At 51.8% G+C, this 18,461-nt stretch overlaps 1 protein-coding gene across 1 annotated transcript in view; it reads left to right on the forward strand.

Annotated features, from left to right (window-relative positions):
* Positions 1-18,461, forward strand: part of SIT1 (signaling threshold regulating transmembrane adaptor 1) — a 90,365-nt gene that overhangs the window by 35,045 nt on the left and 36,859 nt on the right. Inside the window, exons 4-5 of the mRNA XM_086951081.1 lie at positions 370-425; positions 3,850-3,917. Of these exons, the coding sequence (XP_086807207.1) occupies positions 370-425; positions 3,850-3,917 (124 nt within the window). The remainder of the gene's footprint in view (positions 1-369; positions 426-3,849; positions 3,918-18,461) is intronic.

Below are 18,461 nucleotides of genomic sequence, written 5' to 3' on the forward strand. Positions count from 1 at the left end.
CATTGTTATTTGTAATATCAATACATCTAAGTCACGTAAATACAACACATATTGCATTACAAATGCTATAGGTGTCACATTTGTGAAAGGTATAACTATTGGCATTGTAAATGACAAAGCTATTAGTTCCGCTATTTTCAAAGCTAACACATAAATAACAAATTTGTCATTTACAATACCAATAGCTCAAACTTTCCTAGTGCGCGTCCTATTGCATTGCAAATGCTTGTTGTCTGGGCTACTGTTTCTGCTCCTTCTGTTGTGCTGAAATCCAGCCGACAACGAGTGCAGCTCTCTACCACCCTCTGGCGCCTGTTCCGCGCCCTGGAGGATTACGCGTCTAATCCACTCTGTTCCTTTCTCTTTCAGCGGGACGTCATCCGAGGAGGCCCCGCTGTACAGCAACCTCCGCTTTCTACAGGAAGGTGAGCGCTGATAGCCCGTGTCAAGGCGCTATGCAGCTAGCTCCTAATCTTACCACAAGAAGATCAAAGCGCTAGACCAGATCTCTACCACACGGGCCCGTCCCGTATGCATGCGTGCATGGATATTTACATGATGTTTCAAACTGTACCTTTTAAAATGCATTGATCTGGCATTCAGAGCAGGGCACCCAGCTCAGGCCTGGCACCAGCTCTTACTGGAGGCTGCCTGGCGTCGACAAACACACCCTGGCCTCATGCCAATAGGGTGCCCGTGTTACAGACAGGATTGATTATGCTTTGGATGCCATGTATGGAGTTATATTTATTTCCACACGGTGTGACTCGCATCTCTCTCCTTATTTGGGGGGTGTAGGAGAGGGGAATGGGACAAGTTAATGAATTGTAATGTTATTTTGTTTTTTAAATCAATGATGCAGCAGCTCAAAGAGACACTGTTGGGCATCAGTACAGCCAGCCCTGGCAGGGTCTGGGGCCAGCTGTCCCTCCAGCCCTGGAGATTACTGCATAAGGCCTTCATGGCCAGACTCCTCACTGGCAGGGTGTGGGGCCAGCTGTCCCTCCAGCCCTGGAGATTACTGCATAAGGCCTTCATGGCCGAACTCCTCACTGGCAGTGTCTGGGGCCAGCTGTCCCTCCAGCCCTGCAGATTACTGCATAAGGCCTTCATGGCCAGACTCCTCACTGGCAGGGTGTGGGGCCAGCTGTCCCTCCAGCCCTGCAGATTACTGCATAAGGCCTTCATGGCCAGACTCCTCACTGGCAGGGTGTGGGGCCAGCTGTCCCTCCAGCCCTGGAGATTACTGCATAAGGCCTTCATGGCCGAACTCCTCACTGGCAGTGTCTGGGGCCAGCTGTCCCTCCAGCCCTGGAGATTACTGCATAAGGCCTTCATGGCCAGACTCCTCACTGGCAGGGTGTGGGGCCAGCTGTCCCTCCAGCCCTGGAGATTACTGCATAAGGCCTTCATTGCCAGACTCCTCACTGGCAGGGTGTGGGGCCAGCTGTCCCTCCAGCCCTGGAGATTACTGCATAAGGCCTTCATTGCCAGACTCCTCACTGGCAGGGTCCTGTCTTCTCAAAAAGAGCAGTGTTTTCCTTGCAATGTGCTTTGTTTCATTATTGACTTTCGTCGAACGCCTTGTTCGTCTCTTGTGACTGCAAACAAGGAATTTGTTGAAGGTAACTATTTGGTAAAGGTCTCTAGTTATGCATTTTATCTATTCATACTCCGGGCAGCGGTTTTCCATTCCCCATGACCAGGGATGGGTAAGCGGGGCTTCCGTTATCTGAGACCCCCCTTCGGAAGCTCTTCTCTCCCTGCACTCCTCACCACATTAGAGGTCACTTTATCACTGATATATATGATCCATACTGGCCACCACTGCCCCCTGTCAGATCGATAGGGCCATTCACCCCTCTTTGTGGCCGCGGTCACCAGGCCAGCCATGCGTTTGTGCATCAATGTTCCGACATCTCTCTGCTTACCTGCTAGGATCATGCTTGAACCCAGATCCACACCCGTCCCAGAATTCCATACATGACATCCAAGACCCCCACTTAGTATCACCGCACATGAGTTACAAGCATGCTTCCATCATCCATCGTGAAGTGGAGGCCACTGTTCCTTGTGCCGTGAATTCAAGTTACAATGTATGATGCTTGCTAGATTACATGTTACAATGTACCAAGCTTGCTATATTACATGTTAGCCAGGACACATGTTACAGTGCATCAAGCTTGCTTAGACACACAGTACAATGTATCAAGCTTGCTAGGTCACATGTTACAGTGTATCAAGCTTGCTAGATTACATGTTACTGTGCACCAAGCTTTCTAGATGACATGTTACAGTGTACCAACTGGCTAGATTACATGTTACAGTGCATCAAGATGGCAAGATTACAAGTTACAATGTATGAAGCGTGCAAGGACACATTTTACATTGTATCAAGCTTGCTGGGACATACAGTACAATGTATAAAGCTTGCTAGGACACATGCTACCGTGTATCAAGCTTGCTAGGACACGTGTTACTGTGTATCAAGTTTGCTAGGACACACAGTACAATGTATAAAGCTTGCTAGGGAACATGTTACATTGTATCAAACCTGCTGGGACACATATAACAGTGCATCAAGCTTGCTGGGACACACAGTACAATGTATCAAGCGTTCAAGGACACACGTTACAGATAATGACGCTTGCTAGGACACATGTTACCTTGTATCAAGCTTGCTAGGTCACACAGTACAATGTATCAATCTTTCTAGGACACATGTTACCGTGTATCAAGGTTGCTAGCTCACATGTTACAGTGTATCAAGCTTGCTAGCTCACATGCTACCGTGTATCAAGCTTGCTAGGACACATGTTACCATGTATCAATGTTGCTAGCTCACATGTTACAGTGTATCAAGCTTGCTAGCTCACATGCTACCGTGTATCAAGCTTGCTAGGATACGTGTTACTGTGTATCAAGTTTGCTAGGACACACAGTACAATGTATAAAGCTTGCTAGGGAACATGTTACATTGTATCAAACCTGCTGGGACACATATAACAGTGCATCAAGCTTGCTGGGACACACAGTACAATGTATCAAGCGTTCAAGGACACACGTTACAGATAATGACGCTTGCTAGGACACATGTTACCTTGTATCAAGCTTGCTAGGACACACAGTACAATGTATCAATCTTTCTAGGACACATGTTACCGTGTATCAAGGTTGCTAGCTCACATGTTACAGTGTATCAATCTTGCTAGCTCACAAGTTACAGTGTATTTATGTTAGCCCTCCCCCTGCACCTTGCCTCTTAGTCTTTTCTGTCTTCGCTGCAGCCCTCTTCTCTTTCTACTGCTCTTCCTCTACAATGGCGCCTCCTTGTCGTGTGAGTGACACTGGTGCAGGTCTTTGTCCCTCTGACCCATTGAGCCATCTCCTCCCCATTGTACCAGGACTAGTCTGACCTAACGGGCACTGGGCACCCCCTGGTGGGCGCAAGGGAATACGTTTGAGGGTCCCTCATCCCACAGAGGAGGAAACATAGACCCGAGGGATGTAGCAGGTACATGCGTTGTTTGCTGCTTCTGTGAATCTGTCATGTACACCTCATGCTTATCCCCAATGTTTGGAAAGCTCTGCTCTTAAATTAATCATGTGACCACACTTAAAAACACTAAGCGGTCAGGAGAACCCCTCCACCCTCGTGCCCCATTGGGGTGACATTAGAACATTCCTAGGGCTAATGTTTGTTCCCAATCTAGCGCTGCAATGCTCCAGGCTCCCCTCAGCTAGGCGCTTCTTTCCGTGGAGAAAATCTTGTCTGGATGCCCAGTGAAATGTTGGGGGTCACTGCTCCCACTTACATTAACAGTCGTTATGTAACTCCTTTGACAACAGAAGCTCTTGTGGCAGGCGAAACGGTGGGCAAGCCGGAACCCTCAGCTCATCGCGCCCCGAAGCCCCAGGTAAGCACTACTGATCCTTATATGGTATTTCAGGTTACTCATTAGTAAGATATTTCAGAGTTACTCTCTGCACTCACTCAGTGGGTGCTCCATTTTTGTGAGTGGGAACAGGCTATTCTTTCATGTGCCTGATTACATGATTCATTTTGTTTATTTAGAGTTTCTTATATAGCGCTACTCAACGCCAAAGGGTGTCAGTGTGCTATATGAAAGGGTGTCCTCACTGTGTACCTTTTAAACTAACTAACCACTGAAATCCACCAGTTATAATTATCTCAAGTAACTATGACTTGTGCCCTAAAGTAATTATAACACACACCCTCGCCATGCTCAGCTTGTACCCTGACGTTGCATCGCTCATGACATGTTCAATGACTGCAGTGATAACACCCCTAATGACCCCTGAAAACAACTCTTTGGATGGGGCGGGGGATGCAAGTTATAGTTTAGTTACTAGAGAGAACTATAACAGGTGAATTTCAGTAGCTATGTTAGTTTAAAACTTTGTTTAAACTGACATTTTCACTTAAATATACCCTCCCTTTAACCTTACACAAACTGCCATTGACTCTAAGTCCATTCATGAGCTGAGTCCTGAAAGTCGTTGGCATGTTCATTATGCAACAAACAGCTGTTTAAATGGGATAAAATAGTTCGGGAGCTCAAGCTGGGCCAGAACCAAAGCCAGGCCCCTGGCTCGAGCTTTCAGTTTAACCTACATCTTACAAACAACCCAAAAGTATCTCTCTCTCTCTTTCTCTCTCTCTCTCTTTCTCTCTTTCTTTCTCCCTCCCTCTCTCTCCCACGCTCTCTTTATCCCACTCTTGCTCTCATAAATGTGGAGGAAACACATATTTTAATATGATCAAAATAAATCCCTATCTCACTGCATCGCCAGACACCGTCCTGTGGCGGTGTGCCTGTGCCTGCCGCGGTGTGTCCGCTGCCATCAAATCTGTGCACAGCTAGCCATGGACTCTATATGTTTGAGTCCCATGGTGCGGACGCCATCATGTTACCCCCGGCACTGGCCAATGTGAGGTTGCAGGGCCTTAGGCCCTCATGGTTAAATTATACCCACACAGAGACACCCAGTCACAGAGTGGAAATGGCGTCCAGCACGTGCACCTGGCCCTTTTTATTGGCAGGGTCACATGTCCCGTGATGCCGGTGCAGAATGGGTGTGGTGTGGGTGTGAACCAGCCGTAAGGGAGTGGCTGTGGCATGCTGACAACTAGACCTGTGAGCAGCAGATCCCTGCAGGCAAGACCTGGGACATGTAGCGTTGTCGTCCTCCCCTGTGAGTGTAAGTGGAGTGGGTTTGCCTGGCATTTGCCAGTCCAGTGTAGGGGTGTGAACTATGACCCCAGGGTTCTGGGTGTGCTTCCGTCCATGGCTGAACAAGGAAGTAACTAGTGTGTGTGTCTCCGTTCTAGTGTCAGTGCAACCCGAAACGCAATCAGCGCTGTGTCACCCTGTGAACCAAGTCCCACAACATGAGCAACAAGGACGTAAGGTGAACTCATTGACCCCACATGCATCCATACCTTAGCACTTGCAAGATCATAGACATGACACATCCTTGTGAACATGAATGTTTAATGCACATGCAAAGGAGTGTTGTAGCAGTACAGGGCCATGCAAACCCCACCATGCAGCGTTGGCCCGTGGAGGACCAGCCAGAGTCCTTCAGGGAATGACAAGTTCATCAGTAGAGGAGGAGTTCAGTTCGTAGTCTGATATCTGTGTCATTGGTGACCAAACAGAATATGGCAGTCCATGTCGAGGTCCAAGGTGAGTGTCGCAAAGTGCATTGGGGGACAGTGGAAGGGGATGATACAGAGGGCTGAACCAAGCAGAAACAGGCCACATGGCAGAGATGAATGCTAACACTTCCTTCTGACCACGAGGGCAGATACATCCGCATCTTCGTCCTCTGCTGTTTCAGGTGCCTCACATGTGGGTGGTGGTGTTCTGTCTCCAGCACTGTGTGGCAGTGACACCGCTGGGGCCGGAGGTGGAATGTCCGGCACTCTGTGTGGCACTGACACCTCATGGGCCAGAGATGTGGATGGAGTGGTAGCAGCAGCATGCATTAGCCCCAGGCCGTGTGGCAGCAATGCCATGAGGAGGGTCTTTATGGCTTTGAGTGACGCAGCTACCTCTCGCTGGTGTGCAGCCGTGGCAGACACTGTTTCCGCACGCTTATGCTCCCTGTCCTCCATAAGCCTCCGTATGAGTCCCAACTCCTGTGCGAGCTCGCTGGAGCCACTTTGACTGGACAGTCGTTCTTGTCTCTGAGTCAGGACTCTGGAGATTTCAGCCATGGTTCATTGGAGGTTATGGAGCGGACTGTGGATGTCCTTTAGGGACTAGGAGTGGTCCCTGATGGGACTCAGACACCCACGTATGGCGTCTAGTTTGTCTACCATGTGGTCGAACCCCACCTGCACCTGTTCAGCCAGATTCCCCTGGCACCCCAACACACGGAGTTGGAAGGCCATGTGTTTGTTGTGGGGGTCCTGGGAGGAAGCCGTGGTGGTGGGTGCTGCCTGCTGTGTGTACTGTGCAGGGGGTGTGTTAGACGGACCGGGAGGGTCGGCCGAGATTACGGGGAGAGGTCTCCAGGGAGAGCCGTCTCCAACGACTGTACAGATAAGTAACTTCCCCCCCACAGACGGACACCACACAAGATTGAAGGTTAACGAGACTTTATATGCAATTCTTAGGTTACGTTGATATAATACAAGGAGGTCTGGACTCAGGGGTCCCCTCGGTTCTGATCTCTGGTTGAGGAAAAGGGTAGCGGGACAGTCTTAGTTACCAATGAGTTCAATAGCTCTCAATCCTCGAGCTCGGCGTGGTTGCTGATCGGGCCGTGGAGGAGCCAAGCAGGTCCCGAGATGGATGAAGGATGGTCGACGGGCCGTGGAGAAGCCAAGCAGGTCCCGATGCAGATGACGGTTACAACGGTCCGCGGCCTCGCCAGCAGATCCGGACGACGGTGAATGGAAGAAGGTTACGACGGCTGTGGCAGCGCCAACAGGCAGGACGATGGTGCACAGGACAGAGCTACGGCAGCGCCAGTAGTCCGTCCAGGATGAGTTCTTCTTTCGTCTCTCGACTCCAAGATACAACTGCCTTCCTGCTCTGGAGCTGCCCCAGTTATAGGGCTGGCGGGCTTTGATGTCCGGACCCTCGCACTTGGAGGTCGGGAGGTCCGGGATGAGGGAGTCCAGACACCCAGCAGGGGGGTGGAGCCAGCGCCCGGGGAGGCGATGGGCGAGCGGCACTGGCCGGGGGAGAGCCATCGACACCTCTTTCTCCCATTGACTTGCCAAGTAGCTCGCTCACCTTCTGGGTGGAGGGTGGTGCCGGAATGTCTGAGGCCGGGCTAGGCCCAGGGTTGAGGTCGATCGGGGGCCAGGCGGCCTCGTGGCGAAGTGTCCAAGATGGCGGCCCAGGCTGGGCGCATGGGTCGGCAGTGGATCGGACCCACGAGGTTACCATGTTCGAGGGCAGGTGTCCCTGAGGGGACGTAGGACGGGCAATGGTGGTGTGTGGTGCTTGCGTGACTGGGCTCGGGCCTGGTCGAGCCGGGGGGAGAGCGGCCCGTCATGTGGCCTGTCCAACATGCGTCCCCCCCAGCTGAAGGCGGAGAGAGTTACCCATCCTCTTGGGGACTCTCTTCGTCGAGGCGGAAAAACCGGGACAGGCCATCCGCGTTGGCGTGGTCGGACCCAGGCCGGTGTTCAACGGTGAAGTCCATACCTTGCAAGGAGATGGACCAGCGTAGCAGTTTTGGGTTTTCCCCCCGCATATGCATCAACCACTGCAGGGGTCGGTGGTCAGTCTGCACCCGAAAGTGGGTGCCAAAAAGGTAGGGTCGGAGCTTCTTGAGGGCCCATACCACAGCGAAGGCTTCCCTCTCGATGGTGCTCCAGCGTTGTTCCCGTGGTAGGAGTCTCCGGCTGATGAAGGCCACCGGTTGATCACGGCCTTCGGGGTTCACTTGGGACAGGACCGCCCCAATGCCCTGGTCGGAGGCGTCCGTCTGGACGACGAACTCCCGGCTGTAGTCGGGGGCCTGGAGCACAGGAGCGGAACACATGGCGGCCTTTAACTGTTCGAATGCCGCTTGACACCCTGGGGTCCAGTTCACCTTCTTGGGCTGATTTTTTTGACGTGAGTTCGGTGAGAGGCCCCACGATGGTACCATAGTCTTTCACGAACCTTCGGTAGTAGCCCGTGAGGCCCAGGAAGGCTCGCACCTCAGTTTGAGTGATCGGGGGTTGCCAGTTCTGGATGGCGGCAATTTTTAGCTGTAAGGGGGCCACTAGGCCGCTTCCCACCTGGTGTCCGAGGTAGGTCACCGACCCTTGTCCAATTTGACATTTGCTGGCCTTGATCGTGAGGCCAGCTCGCTGAAGGGCTTGCAGCACTGCTTGGAGGTGGTGGAGGTGCTCGGTCCAATGGTGGCTGTACACAGCGATGTCGTCCAGGTAGGCGGCGCTGAACTCTTCGAGCCCCGCCAGGACCTGATTGACGAGCCGTTGGAAAGTCGCTGGAGCATTTTTCATGCCGAAGGGCATGACCGTAAAACGATAGTGGCCATCGGGGGTGGAGAAGGCAGAACGTTCTTGTGCTCGGGGTGTGAGGCCGATCTGCCAATAGCCTGCCGTTAGGTCGAAGATGCTGAGGTAGCGGGCAGCGCCCATTCGGTCGACCAGTTCATCTGCCCGGGGGATTGGGTGTGCGTCCGTTCTGGTGACTTCATTCAGGCCCCGGTAGTCGACACAGAACCGGAGTTCGGGTGTGGTTCCGGGGGCGGCTGCTTTGGGGACCAGTACGACCGGGCTGGCCCATGGACTGTCTGAGGGCTCGATGACCCCGAGCGTGAGCATCTTAGCCACTTCCGCCTGGATGTAGGCCCGTACCCGATCAGGTACGCGGTAGGCCCAGTGGCGGATAGGAGGGCTGTCTCCGGTGTCCACATCGTGCACACACCAGGAAGTGACACCTGGGGTGAGGGAGAACAGACTGGCAAATCGTGATAGGAGAGCTTGGCACTCTTGGCGTTGTTCTTGGGTGAGGGTCTCCGAGAGTCGGACCCCATCCACGGAGCCGTCTTGCTCCTGGGTCCGCAAGAGGTCAGGGAGAGGCTCGGAGTCGTCTTCAACCCCATTGTCTGTGGCCATCAAGAGGCTGAGTTCTGTTCGTGCAAAGTGGGGTTTCAGTCTGTTGGTGTGGAGGACTCGGAGCGGGTTCCGGGCGGACTCCATATCGATCAGATAGGTGGCAGGACCCTTGCGCTCGATTACCTTGAAGGGTCCCGTCCATTTGTCTTGGAGAGCGCACGGTTCTGTGGGGGACATTACCCAGACCTGTTGCCCCGGCTCGAATTCAATAGATGAGGCGTTCTGGTCATACCATTTCTTCATGTCCTCTTGACTGGCCTCTAGGTTGGCTTTTGCTAGGTCTCTGAACCGCCTGGACTGGTTGCGGAGGGTGAGGAGGTACCGGAAGACATCTGGAGGACTCTTGGCTGGAGGCATCTCCCAGCCTTCTTTGATCAGGCTGAGTGGCCCCCGTACTGGGTGCCCATAGAGTAGCTCGAATGGGCTGAAGCCTAGGGACTTCTGTGGGACCTCCCGGTAGGCGAAGAGGAGGCACGGCAGCAGCACGTCCCACTGGCGACGGAGGGGTTCTTCCAATCCCCCGATCATCCCTTTTAGTGTGCGATTGAACCGCTCAACAAGTCCGTTTCCTTGGGGGTGATAGGGGGTCGTGAAGCGGTAGGTGACCCCACACTGTTGCCAGAGGGACTTCATATATTTGGAAATAAAGTTCGTGCCTCTGTCACTGACGACTTCTCGGGGGAACCCCACACGGGAGAAGATCCCCATCAGGGCCCGGCCGACCACTGGGGCTGTCACGGTCCGGAGAGGAACAGCCTCAGGGTAGCGGGTGGCGTGGTCCACTAGCACTAGGATGAAGCGATGGCCTTGTCTTGTACGCGGGTCTAGGGGTCCCACAATGTCTATTCCGACCCTCTCAAATGGGGTCGTGACTACTGGAAAGGGTTGCAGGGGGGCCTTTAATTTGCGGCCGCTCTTCCCACTGGCTTGGCACGTGGGGCAAGATCGGCAATGCTGGTGCACATCGTTTCTCATTTTTGGCCAGAAGAAGTGGGTCACTAGGCGGCTGTAAGTTTTATCTTGTCCCAGGTGCCCTGCCAGGGGGACATCGTGGGCCAGATTTAGCAGGAAGTCTCTAAAGCGGAGGGGCACCACTAGTACTCGGTTGGCCCCCAGCTCGGCGATTCGTTGCTCGCTGTACAATAGGTCATTGTCCCAGTAGACCCAATGAGTTCCGGAGGTATCCCCTGCGCTTTGGGCGAGCGCTTGTTGTCGGAGTCCCTCAAGGGAGGGACAGGTCTTCTGCTCCTGGCGAAATTCTTCTTGTGTGGGTCCCCCTTCTTGAGCCCACTGGTCAAGATTAGCAAGGTCGGAAGGTTGAGCAAGTTCGAGGGGGATGCCATGGTCGGGGGTCTCGGTGGGGGCGACCGGAGGCGGAGGCGCCGGCCATTCTGGTTCTTCCGGGTGATGGTTGGCACGGGCGGCCATGGACCGGGTGGTGACGCACGCCCAGTCTGGGACGCCCAACATCCCCAAGTGTTCTTTTCGCTCCACGGCTGCCCACGGGGAGCTTTCCAGGTCATTTCCGAGGAGGCAGTCCACGGGGGCGTCGTCTCGGACCGTTACTTTCAACATGCCGGAGACCCCTCCCCACTCAAAGGGGACGCAGGCCATCCGACACAGACTCTCCGAGTTGTCGGCTGATCGCACAGGGCAGAGAATGTTCGGTAGATATTGTTCTGGGGTCACCAGATGACAGCGGACGGCTGTCACACTGGCCCCGGTGTCTCGAAGGGCTTCGGCCCGTTGTCCATTGATGCTCACCCATTGGCTGTACTTCTGGGTGTTAGCGGGTAGGGGGACCCGCGGGACCATGTCTCTTCCCCCTAAGCACGCGAGAGTCATGGCGGCTGGCTCCCACTCTTGATACTCTTGCTCGTCTGTTTCTTGTTCCTCGGAGATCTGTTCTTCCCCTAGTGCCGCGGCGGCCACCTGGCGGGGTCTTGGACTCTGATACTGCGGGCAGCTTGGGTCGTTTGCATAGTGGCCGACTCGTTGGCATCGGTGACAGGTAACATTGGCTCTGTATCCCGGTCGCGCCGGGGTGCTGCCCCGGTTGGCCGGGGGGGTGGTGCTGGTAGTGGGGGCGGCCGGAGTGTTGTCTCTTCCTCGTCCTTGGCCCCCTCCTCCTCCTCTGGATCGGTGGTGACCATTGTTGTTCCTGTTCTGCTCGTAGGACCCATTCCGGCCCACTCTGGTGATCTCCCACCGGTCAGCTTCGGCTGCGAGCTGCCGGGGATCGGTTAACTTGCTGTCGAGGAGGTGTTGGCGTAGTTCAATGAAGCAATTGTTGGACAGATGCTCCCATACCATCAGATTGAACAGCTGCTCGTAGGTCGTGACGTTGTTCCCTCTGATCCAGCCTTCGAAGGCTCGGCTAAAGTACGTTACATAGTCCACCCAAGTTGTACCTGGAATGCGTGTGCAGTCTCGGAACCTCTGACGGTACATCTCGGGCGTGAGGCCATAGCGGGTGAGGAGGGCCGCCTTCATATGGTCGTAGGAGGTCATCTGGTGGTCTGGGAGCTGTAACAGAGTATCGCGGCCCTCATTGAGGAATTTGCCCCATAAGCCGGCTCCCCAGTCGGCTCTATCGATCCGGTGCGCAGTCATCGCGATTTCATAGGCCTTAAACCATTGCTGGATGTCGTCTTCTCGAAAATATTCTCGGACCACATCCTTGGGGATGTGCACTTTTTTCTCCGTGGTCCCTGGGGTGGACGGTCTGTCGGGCACCCCTAACTCTTTATTTTGTTTGCGCAGGTTGATCTCGGCTAGGTTCCGTTCGTGCTCGTACGTTAGTCTTTTTTCCTCGAGCTCCCTTTGCCTCTGTTTCTCCTCTCTTTCTTCTCGGAGGCGAAGGTGCTCTAAGTTTATTTTTTGCTCGGCCAATTTGAGTTCTATGTCCATCTTGAGTCGGGCCATTTCGAGTTCGTGTAGTCGGGCTTTTTCTCTTTCTTGGATCTCGTCTTGCGAAAGACTGGTTCTTTGGCCCTCAGGGGCCGTGTTGGCATTTTTCGCGGTGCTTTGTTCAGGGGCTTCGACATCCCCGGTCTCTGCCCAAGATTCTAGGGCATGCTTGAAATCATCTTTGGTGCTTAGTCCGGTGGTAGCGATACCTAGTTCGATGCAGAACTGCTTTAGTTCACGATGGCTGTATTCCTCTAGTTTTTCCATTTGGAACTTCTCAGTTGATCCGCTCTCTTTAGTCGACATTGTTGTTCGTTGTGGGGTGAGCTACTCTCTGTACGTTATGCGGTGATTCGGATCGCGCCGCTGGCCACCAATGTTAGACGGACCGGGAGGGTCGGCCGAGATTACGGGGAGAGGTCTCCAGGGAGAGCCGTCTCCAACGACTGTACAGATAAGTAACTTCCCCCCCACAGACGGACACCACACAAGATTGAAGGTTAACGAGACTTTATATGCAATTCTTAGGTTACGTTGATATAATACAAGGAGGTCTGGACTCAGGGGTCCCCTCGGTTCTGATCTCTGGTTGAGGAAAAGGGTAGCGGGACAGTCTTAGTTACCAATGAGTTCAATAGCTCTCAATCCTCGAGCTCGGCGTGGTTGCTGATCGGGCCGTGGAGGAGCCAAGCAGGTCCCGAGATGGATGAAGGATGGTCGACGGGCCGTGGAGAAGCCAAGCAGGTCCCGATGCAGATGACGGTTACAACGGTCCGCGGCCTCGCCAGCAGATCCGGACGACGGTGAATGGAAGAAGGTTACGACGGCTGTGGCAGCGCCAACAGGCAGGACGATGGTGCACAGGACAGAGCTACGGCAGCGCCAGTAGTCCGTCCAGGATGAGTTCTTCTTTCGTCTCTCGACTCCAAGATACAACTGCCTTCCTGCTCTGGAGCTGCCCCAGTTATAGGGCTGGCGGGCTTTGATGTCCGGACCCTCGCACTTGGAGGTCGGGAGGTCCGGGATGAGGGAGTCCAGACACCCAGCAGGGGGGTGGAGCCAGCGCCCGGGGAGGCGATGGGCGAGCGGCACTGGCCGGGGGAGAGCCATCGACACCTCTTTCTCCCATTGACTTGCCAAGTAGCTCGCTCACCTTCTGGGTGGAGGGTGGTGCCGGAATGTCTGAGGCCGGGCTAGGCCCAGGGTTGAGGTCGATCGGGGGCCAGGCGGCCTCGTGGCGAAGTGTCCAAGATGGCGGCCCAGGCTGGGCGCATGGGTCGGCAGTGGATCGGACCCACGAGGTTACCATGTTCGAGGGCAGGTGTCCCTGAGGGGACGTAGGACGGGCAATGGTGGTGTGTGGTGCTTGCGTGACTGGGCTCGGGCCTGGTCGAGCCGGGGGGAGAGCGGCCCGTCATGTGGCCTGTCCAACAGGGTGGGTTCTCTTCGTAGCAGCTGGGCTGCCCTGCTCCTAGAGGGGGGCTGTGGAGGCTCTCAACAAGCTGTTGGAGGGCGACGGAGTTGAAGGTGTGGTGGTCCTCTTCGTCAACAGAGAAGAGTGGTTGGGACTGCTCTGCAGGAGGTGTTGACTTTCCCTCTACAATTTCAAGGGGAGATGCAGTTTCACATTGTGTTCACATGTATGTTGACGCTTTGTAGATGTCTACATGCAGACTGAATGACAGTGTACATTGTGACTGTGGGGTGCTGCCTATGTGGTGTGGGACAGTGGACATTTCAACTACCTCACGGATGTGTGTATGTACTTGTACATTGTCAACTCACATTTCTCTGCGATGCCATATGTGATTGGCCATTTTCTGCACAAAAGCGCCACCCGTTGTGTCCCCTGTTCTGTTGTGCACGTGCTGCGGATTGAGCCCCATCGTTGTCAATGTTGATGTGCTCTGCTTGTGATGTGTGTGCGGCAATTTAAGGGAGTCGCCCCTGCAGCTCTGATTTGGCTACCCCTGATTGCCTCTGACTTCTGTGCTTATACAGTGCTGGGATGTTGCAATCTTGGGTGCATTGGTATCTTGGTGGAAGTTGGGGGTCTGGGCATGGTTTGTCTATCGATGTGCTATGCTTACTTGTGCATGTGTGCCATTGTGCCCGTCTCTCCCCATCCCCCAGTCCCTGGTCGTTACTCACCCTGTTGCTGTTGTGTCCGGTCCCCCAACTCCTGCCACCGTCTCCCCACTGATGACAGTGGACACCATTTCCTCCATATCGTCCAGCTCCTCCTGTGGCCCTGGACTGCCACCTCCAGTCTGACATGCTGCCTTCCGGTTGTTTGCAAGTTTCTGCTTGGTTTTTCACTTGACATCATTCCAGTGCCTCTTGACCTCTTCCATTGTCCTCTCCAGCACTCCGACTGCATTCACCTTGTCCACGATGGACTGCCATATTCCATTTTTAGTTGCCACTGAGACAGTGGAGGTGATGAACAGTAGTTGATGGTGTTCTGTCACCTCCGTTAGCAGGATCCTCTTTTCTTGAGGGCTGAACTTCCTCTACGTCTTGTCTGTGCCCTTTCCTGACGCTGAGGTCCCAGTCTGGTCCTCCGGGGGACTTGTGGAGTTCTGGTTGTCCTCTGCACTTGCTTCGGCTGACTCCATTGGTGCTTCGCTGTTGTTTGGCTTTTGTATGTTTTTTTCTTCCCGACATTTAAGTTGCATTTTCCCGCATGTCGCGTGGGGATTGCAGGCCTGTGGCTGGTTTTCGCTGATTTTTGTATTGCGATTTGCATCATCGTAGCTTTTTTCGTGTTGGTGTTTCGCTTTTTTGCGGCCCTGCGTTGGGTTTAAAGCGTTCATTTGACATGTTGTTATGTGACTATCGCATGGTGCTGCCAGGTTAAGAATACTACGTTGACACAGCGTTATTTTCCCACGATAGATTGAAAAATGCAAAATTACGTTAAGCTAAATTTGCGATGGTTATCACACGTTCATGAGAATATTCGCAAAAGTCTTTAAAAATCCTGCCAACAGTCTACTCTGGGACAGAAGCTCATGCAATCACCGCAGTTGCGTAACAGAGGCCCCCGCTGCCCCCTCAGTGTGGGGGGCCCCCAGCTCCAGGGGGCCTGCTCAGCACAGTACCCTGAGTCTGGAGGGCCCCTCCATGCACTTTGCGGGGGGCCGTCAAGTTTCGTTACGCGATTGAATAGCTGCCCTAAAACGTTACTCCGGCATTGAATCATCACTCCAGAATTATTATTTAGGTGTGGGGCGGTGTTCATCAATGGAAACGATTCATTTAGAGCTGGCATTGACTAGTATTAATTAGTTTTTAATTAACTAATTATAGAGCCTTTGGTCGGATTTTACGCTATGCATAGAGGCTTTTCAGCAGTTTGGGGAGTTTTTATGCATGATTTCTAAAAGTTATTATCAATTTCAATTCAATTATAAATCTTTATTCGGCACTTAGAAAGACACCATAAAAGCACATACACAATAAACACACATATAAAAACATTTTTTTTTTTTTAAAAGTTAAAATTTGGCTAAAAACGCATTTCATAAAGATAGGGAAAAGAGGAATTTACATTACATGATTTAGGAAGCATTAAAATCATTTATTTCTCTAGTGTTCCTTAACCGTAATGCAACCCGGATAAAACTTGTAATGCAAAGCAACGTATGGGCATCTGCGGCTTCCTGCAGGAATCTCAGAGCCTTTTTTGCTTGTCTGAGTTTTGTTTCTTTCAGGATCCTACTAAAAATTTACGTCTTGGGGCGGAATAAAGGGGACATAACAAAACAAAGTGAAGGGTATCCTGCGGAGACCTAGTGTCGCAGCCGCAGGTACCCTTCGCCTCCACTGTAAAAGTGAACCCAGAAGGGACCGCAAGTAAATGGTGAAGCATATTTAGTCTAAATCGGGTCATATGGTAACGATCCTGAGCATTGTGCATGACCCTCAAATATGGTTCCATTCCTTGCTTCGCTGTTAGCTGACAATAGGATAAAACAGTGGGTTTATGTCTTTCCATCTCAGCCCTAGTCGTAAGGGACCAGTCTGAAAAAAGTTATTTAACCATGGTTTTGTTCTGTACAGCCAATTACCTCCAGAGTGTCCTTTATATACTTTAGCCAGGGTATGTGACCCCCTTTGTTACGTTTCAGACAGTCTTTTATAATTTGTCTTGTAAGGGCCGCTTCTGGATTAGTCCAGATTTTAACCCAGGCAAGGAGAGGTTTTATTTTAATCCGGTCTTCAATGTGAGGTTCTCCAACCTCCTCGTGAATAATATAGGCCGGAGTGCTCTGTGGCAGTTTCAAGATTCTTCTGAGGAATTTGTTTTCTTCTACCTGGATCTGTTGTAACTTTTTATCTACAAAACCCCATACTTCTGCTCCGTATGTGACCTTGGCACAACAAATTGATCTGTACAAGTTCAAAATTTGCTCTGGGGACCATCTGCCCAGTCTTCTCCCGTACCCCATGATGGCCCCTGTTGACGCCGCCAGCTTTGATGCGTGTTTCTCCACCAGGGGGTTAAAATTCAGTTGATCGTCAAACAGCACATCAAGATATGAAAAGATCTTAACCTGGCCAATCTTGTGTGACCCAATTTTGTAGGTAAATTTCCCTTTGTCTTTTGCACCTGTTGACATGATGTATGATTTTTCCAAATTTGTCGATAAATCAAGTCCGGCCATAAATTCGACAAAACCATCAATCAGCTTCTGTAATCCCAATGGAGTTCTGGCTAACAATACCGCGTCATCGGCATAAAGTAATACCGGCACCGCTCGATGGCCAATTTGGGGTGAGTCCACATGTAATTTAAGCAGTTCTTTCTCCAGGAGATTAATATATATAGAGAACAGGAAGGGCGCTAAAATGCAGCCCTGCCTCACTCCACTGGTGCATAAGAAGGGGTCAGTCCTACTTCCCTCTTGGTTATATCTCACACTTGCAGACGTATTCCAGTGTAGAGTTTTTAGAACGTCTACAAGGGGTTGATCCACTCCTAGACTTAACAATAACGACCAAAGTTTTTCTCTATTTACACGGTCAAAAGCCGCGGAGAGATCCATGAACCCCATATATATGGTCCCACCGCTAGCGATGGTGTATTTTGCTGTCAGGGGATGCAGGTTCAGGCATTGATCAGAGGTGGATCTACCCTTCCTGAAGCCATATTGAACATCTGTCAGGACTTGATGCTCCTCCTCCCATTCCTGCAGACGATGTAAAATGACACGACCCAGTACTTTAGCTGTCACGTCTATGAGGGATATGGGGCGGTAGCATTCGGGGTCATCGCGATTCCCTTTTTTATAGATCGGGACTATGGTTGCTGTTGACCAAGAGCGAGGCCGTCCTGCCACCACAGCCTCGTTCAAAACCATCGTGAGCAGTGGGGCCCAAAAATCTTTGTTGCTCAGGTAGAGGTCGGGCGGTATCCCATCAGGGCCAGGTGCTTTATTCTTGCAGAGTCCCACTATTGCCAATTCCACTTCTTCCAGGCGAAAGTCCAGTTTTGTATTTGAAATTAACCTTGGTCCTTCACCCTGAAGTGAGTGCCCTGCATAATTATAGAGGCTCTGGAAATGGGTCTGCCATTGTTCAGGTAAGATCGTGTTAATTATTTTAGGTGCTCCTGGGTCCTGAAAGCATGGGGTATTAATAACCTTCCAGAATCCCGAGGTATCTCGCCTTTCTGCTGCCTCCCTCAGATCCTCCCAAGCTTGAATTTGTAAACTCTTTTTTCGACCATTCAGTGCTTTTTTATATTCAGTTCTGTATTGTGCAATTTTAAGCTTATCTCTAGGTTTAGAGTGGAGACTAAGATTAAGTTGTTTGTGCGCCTTAGTACAAACAGAGTCAAACCAACGCAGAGTGGAAGGAACTTTACTATCTTTAGAAGTCTTTAATAGACTATCCACATGGCGCGCAATTTCTTCAAATGCGCTAACCACTAATGCTCCTTCCACTTGGGGGTCGAGACATGTATTTATGGCGTTTAGTCCCTCTGTAATTAAGTTTCTGTAAAATCTATCTCCATCTATCTTTGCCCACTTAATCCTCCTTCCCTGATCCACTGCCTTTTCCATAACATCTGATCTCCTTGTAGATTTTTTAAAATCAAAACCTTTTAGTACAAGGGTCAAGGGGTTATGGTCACTGAAGATGCTTGCATCTATGGCCATGTTACTAATATTTCTTTTTATGAGGGGTGAGACTAGAATGAAGTCAATATACGACTGGCAACCTCTGCCTCTGAATGTTGGGTTGAGGTCTCCATTTTCACCTAACTCTGCAAGGTCCATAGTATGGTCCAGGTGTGCCTTTTTGTTAATTTCTCTAAGTCCCATCCCTCAGTTACATGAACAAAATGTGGCCCTTTTGCTACAGTGCATCTTGACCAATCTCTGTTGAATGGTTTTAAATGATCACAGAGATGACAATTAAAATCCCC

The sequence above is a fragment of the Lissotriton vulgaris genome, unplaced genomic scaffold (genome assembly GCF_964263255.1).
Source record: "Lissotriton vulgaris unplaced genomic scaffold, aLisVul1.2 SCAFFOLD_977, whole genome shotgun sequence".
Lineage (NCBI taxonomy): Eukaryota > Metazoa > Chordata > Amphibia > Caudata > Salamandridae > Lissotriton > Lissotriton vulgaris.